At 41.8% G+C, this 2,574-nt stretch overlaps 1 protein-coding gene across 1 annotated transcript; it reads left to right on the forward strand.

Moving 5' to 3' along the window:
* The first annotated feature begins 1,740 nt into the window (after positions 1–1,740).
* On the forward strand, positions 1,741–2,334 carry LOC125778099 (uncharacterized). The gene has a single exon (XM_049454414.1). It carries the CDS (start codon positions 1,741–1,743, stop codon positions 2,332–2,334), a length of 594 nt encoding a protein of 197 aa, XP_049310371.1.
* The last annotated feature ends 240 nt before the right edge of the window (positions 2,335–2,574 follow it).

Raw genomic sequence — 2,574 nt, forward strand, 5'->3', positions numbered from 1 at the left:
GCCAAATACTGAGACACGCTGAGGGCGGTGTGGCACGGCGCGTTGTCGTGATGAAAAATCCAGTTACGAGCGATGTCTGGAACGCTTCGACTGGGATACCCACGAGTACTCTCGTCACGGCCGCCTGGATGTCCGTAATCGACTGAAAATGGGTTCCTTTGACCACCGATTTTGTTTTAGGAAACACGGCGATCCTTTTAAAGGCCAAATACTGGGACACGCTGAGGGCGGTGTGGCACGGCGCATTGTCGTGATGAAGGATCCAGTTACGAGTGATGTCTGGAACGCTTCGACTGGGATGTCCGCGAGTACCCACAACACGTCCGCCTGGATGTCCGTAATCGACTCAAAATGGGTTCCTTTGACCACCGATTTTGGTTTAGGAAACAAAAAAAGTCACATGTTAGAGGCCAAATACTGGACACGTTGAGGGCGGTGTGGCACGGCGCGTTGTCGTGATGAAGGAAGTTACGAGCGATGTCGGCACCCTGTTGACTCGTTATCGCAATCTTTCGAGTACTTGGCAATAGTAGACCTGATTTAAAGTTTTCCCCGGTGGAACGAATTTTTTTGTGGAAGATTCCACGACTATCATGCGAGCTTTTTTGGGCGGGGGGCGCTCGGAGACAACCATTGTGAGCTTTGACGTTTGGTTTCCGGGTCTAAGATCACTATCACCATACACTCTTACAATTTTAGCGTACGTTTCCAAAGCTGTTTCTCCTAATCTGGCGCAAAATTTTATCGCGACGCGTTGCTCTTGATTTCGTTTTTCCATTTTCGTCACACGTCTACTCAACTTGACGCAGCAGGCGAACTAAACATATATGAATGGAGAGGGGAGGGATGCCGGAAAAAGAGAAAGGCAATTTCAAGGTCACCGGTTTACCACAAGCTCGGCAATAAAATCAGTCTCATTACTTAATTATCAAGCCTCGTATGTAGGTACAGACGGACATGGCTAAATCAACCCAGCTAGTGGATATTACATACTTCGTGGTAAATTAAATATACCCTACTCGACGTATATTAATCATTCAAGGGCAATCTTCTTTTAGCTCGCTACATTCCAACTCGTTTGGAAAATGTCTTTTCTGGAGGTGTTCTAAGTGACCCGCATAATCGGTGTATACGCCAATAAAGAAATTTGCTGAGTACAGGATAGAGGATTTTATTTATAAAGGCATCCGCATAAAATACAAGAAGAATTCAGTACTCACTACACTCCGTACCTTTGGCTGATGAGAATGATGAAATGAATTAATTTTGAGACGTACAACTGAACATACATATGTCTGGTTGTTCGTGGTCTCTGCTAACGATAACTTGTTTATAAGCTGCGATATCTTGATTGTCTGGATAGTAATTTTGATAAATGTTGGCTTATTTCTTTGACCTTCTGAGAAGGTTGAAGGCCCAAGATAGTTTTATGTCAAATATTCATAAATTAATCTTAATATTTATATAAACTATTATGCTCACTTAAAGAGGACTGTGAATGCTAAACAACCAATTTTCTAACAGTCGACTAAAATATTTCTAAATCGGAGTCACCGACTAAACCTCGTACTGAGCAGTTGAGTTAGCGTATTTCTCTGTGTTTACAGCTATTCGTATAGCTCTCTTTTGGTGTTTTTTTTTTTGCACACCGGTCTGCTTACTTAAGTAACGCGATTAACACTTATTTTTAGTGAGAAATATAATCCAATACTTATATAAGTGTATTATAATTTTTCCACTATGCCCCCGGTGGGCTTCCAGTTCGGGGACAACAGGTTTGCTGCGCTGGCCCAAGGTCCCCAACCAAAACGTAAAAAATCGTATCAAAAACTGCAAGATGCTTTTCCTGACTTACCGCCAATAAAAAGTGATGACCCAAAGTATATAGTGATTAAATCCGATGAGAATACTACACCGCTTTCGAAGGTTTCTTGTTTTCGTGTTTACAATGCCTTACTCACCGTGAGCAAAGATATAAACAAAATTAGTGAATTACGCGACGGCAGCCTATTACTGCTAGTGAAAAATAAGCAAGTAGCAGAAAAGTTTATAAAAACGAAATGTCTTTTCAACATTGGCGCTGTCAGCGCTAGCTATCATCAACATCTTAATTGTAACAAAGGCACCATTTATGCACCGTTCTTATTCGATGTGCCTGAAAACGAAATAATAGAAGGACTGAGTTCTTACGAAGTTTCCGCGGTTTATAAGTTCACTCGCAAAGTTGAAGGTGTTATAAAGCCTACTGATGTTATGCTAATATTATTCAACAGTTATTCCCTTCCAAACAAAATAAACATCGCATGGAGGATGACCTCTGTGCGACGTGCCTAATCCAATGCCATGCAGGTCATGTCATGAAATTGGGTCATACGCAAAAACATTGTAAAGGCTCCCCAACATGCGAAATTTGCAATTTTCCCTCACCACACGATAATGACTGCATCCGAGTTATGTGTGCGAATTGTTCTGGCGAGCATCGCTCTTCTGACTATACGTGTCCAAAGTATATGCAAACCAAAGAAATTTTAAAAATAAAGACACTAGAAAAGTGCAGTATGCACGAAGCCCTCA

Source organism: Bactrocera dorsalis, chromosome 1 (assembly GCF_023373825.1).
Source record: "Bactrocera dorsalis isolate Fly_Bdor chromosome 1, ASM2337382v1, whole genome shotgun sequence".
Classification (NCBI taxonomy): Eukaryota; Metazoa; Arthropoda; class Insecta; order Diptera; family Tephritidae; genus Bactrocera; species Bactrocera dorsalis.